The sequence below is a fragment of the Penaeus chinensis genome, chromosome 7, assembly GCF_019202785.1.
Source record: "Penaeus chinensis breed Huanghai No. 1 chromosome 7, ASM1920278v2, whole genome shotgun sequence".
Lineage (NCBI taxonomy): Eukaryota > Metazoa > Arthropoda > Malacostraca > Decapoda > Penaeidae > Penaeus > Penaeus chinensis.
Genome location: NC_061825.1, coordinates 24,273,248 through 24,275,747, shown reverse-complemented (window position 1 = coordinate 24,275,747; position 2,500 = coordinate 24,273,248). Strand labels below are relative to the sequence as shown.

At 46.0% G+C, this 2,500-nt stretch overlaps 1 protein-coding gene across 7 annotated transcripts in view; it reads right to left on the bottom strand.

Annotated features, from left to right (window-relative positions):
* The window catches only part of LOC125027193 (irregular chiasm C-roughest protein-like), a 36,162-nt gene that overhangs the window by 30,288 nt on the left and 3,374 nt on the right, over nt 1-2,500 (bottom strand). For all 7 annotated transcript variants that reach the window (XM_047616110.1, XM_047616113.1, XM_047616112.1 and 4 more), the window contains exons 2-3: nt 1,542-1,685; nt 171-368 (exon numbers count right to left, since the gene is read on the bottom strand). In XM_047616110.1, coding sequence (XP_047472066.1) covers nt 171-368; nt 1,542-1,685 — 342 coding nt within the window. The remainder of the gene's footprint in view (nt 1-170; nt 369-1,541; nt 1,686-2,500) is intronic.

The following is a 2,500-nucleotide window of genomic DNA, read 5'->3' as shown; positions in this document are numbered from 1 at the left end:
TATATATATATATATACTATACTATACACACACACACACACACACACACACACACACACACACACACACACACACACACACACACACACACACACACACGCGCGCGCGCGCGCCAGGGAATGCAAGAAGACTTGCGGCCTCCCCAGAGACTAATCTGCTCGTGTACTAACACTGGACGTCGAGAATGACCTCGACGGACTCGGACTTGGTGCGGTAGGCCTGGTGGACGGCGACGCATCGGAGCGGGAGGCCGTGGTCCTCCTTGTGGTACGTGTGCTCCAGCGCCGACACCGCCATCCACGTCTTGCTGCGCTCCGCCTCCGTCACGTTGGTCTGCTCGTACTCCTCGGCGGGCAGCTCCTCCTCGCCTGTGGCAGCGGGAGACGTTAGGACTGCTTCGCTCCAAGTATCACGCACTGGCTCCAGTGTGGATATAAATAAACAGCAAACAAACTTATTCCATGAAATGTAAAAAATGTATTTCTAATACAGTTAAGTAAATGTTCCTGAATGTGGCTCCCCTGATTTTTTCTTTCCACCCGAACCACTTACTCGAAACTTTTAGAGCACTCTCGGAGTCTTCCAAGCGCCTGCTATTTTTACGGCAGCTTCTTTTAAGGGCATGGCAAACGCGGCGATTCCCACTGTATTACATGCATATCAAAAACGAAACCTAATAACAACAAATTTTTCTTTGTGGATGAAAACGCCCACGACGTTTCTTTTCATTCCTTTTAGACTTCTTTCTTGCAGCTCCTGCACTATTGAGTTTTTGGCGACCGTCCCTGACAATATACCAAAAATTCCATCCAATTTAACCACTAACTTAGTTAGCCTTACTCTGATTCTGTTGTAATGGCCAACGGACTGGCCCTGTGCAACCAATCACTGCCTTTCTCTCTCCCCCGCGCCCTGCTGGCCGGCCGTGCCTCCACCTTCCTGCTATGCTCCTACTGCTTCGCTCGTCTGCTGCCTTATGAACCTCGCACCTTAGTCTGTTCAGTCGCTTGCATCACTGGATTTCCTTTTTACATACTGCAAAAAGACGCTCATACTCCCATGCGTTGTTTACCTAACGTTCTAACTAATGATTTCCTTCGCTCGGCCCTTCCTCGCGGAGGCCAAGCATTCTTCACGGCACAGGGCGCGGCCACTCTCCCCTTTGTTGACGGAAAAAAACAGGATTTTTCCCGGCCTTAAAGGCTTCTGGCAATTTCCCCTCCTGTAGAGAGCAGCACTCTCCTTCATTTCCGAATGGGCTATCAGAAGGAAGACAAATCTACTGTTGCACAAAATAAATAATTCACACTTCTCTGTGTATACATGTTTGTGGGTAATTTGTGGGAAGTGTGTTTCCGGCTAGGTGAGTTTATGAGTATGAGTAGGTTTGGGTGTAAGATCATCTGGATTTTGTGCGCCGCGCCTCGCTTACCTAAAAGTCCCGCAAAAAAACGATCCCACCTCTCTTCCCTCCCTAGCCCCCTCCCCTTTCCACCCGCCAATTATCGCGGCCGAATGATCATGACGTCACTTTCACTTACCGATGAACCACTTAATCTCCGCCGGAGGATTGCCGAAGCGGGAGATGCACTTGATCTTGCCGGTGCGCTCCTCCTGCACGGTGAAGTTCTGGCCTGACGCCACCTGCAGCGTCTCCACCTCCATCTGGGGGCGGTTGGGGGCCACTGCGGGAGGGGACGAGAAATAATTACACGGCAGGAAAATGTACTCTGATCCGGGACATCTAATTAAACACTGAGAGATGGGGATTGTAAGGAAGGAGTGTGAGGGGAAGGCGACACAACGCGGGCCTTTCTGCAGGAGGAGAAAAGTTGCTAATTAAAACATACAATCAATAGGGTAAAAAATACAAATGAATTTTCTCCTCATACATAATCAAATTATTAATATCCGAAGAATACAACTAAAACATAAAACGTCAAAATAAAATGACCACCCAACCTCACCCCGAAGAAGAAGCAGAAGAAGGCAAATAAGAAGAATCGAATCACTTTTCTTTGAATAGTTCGGAACAGTTTCAAACAAAAAGCCAAAATCAAGAGTCATATCTAGTAATCAAGTCTCCAGTGAATAGCTGAGAGCTTCTAACTTCACCCTGCTTTTTAAATATTCTCCGCTGGTATTATGCCCGGCGGAGGAACTGCGGAAGCCAGCCACAGGATCTTTCTTCGGTATTGCACCATGCACTCACAGCTAATAATGCCTTAATGCTGCAATAATGATAAAGACCTTGATTGCAAAGTGATACAAATACGTCTTAAGCTATCATCATTCGTACTATCACTTCAATTAAAACTGGTGCTAATGATAATGATGGCGGTGCTAATATTGGTAACTAATTATTATCACAGCCATTATCAAAATCATTATTGTTATATCATTATCATCAAAATGACTTCAATTGCTATTCTTAAAAACATTTTCCTTATTAATGTCAGTACGATAATTGTATGATGATAATAATAATAATAACAATAGT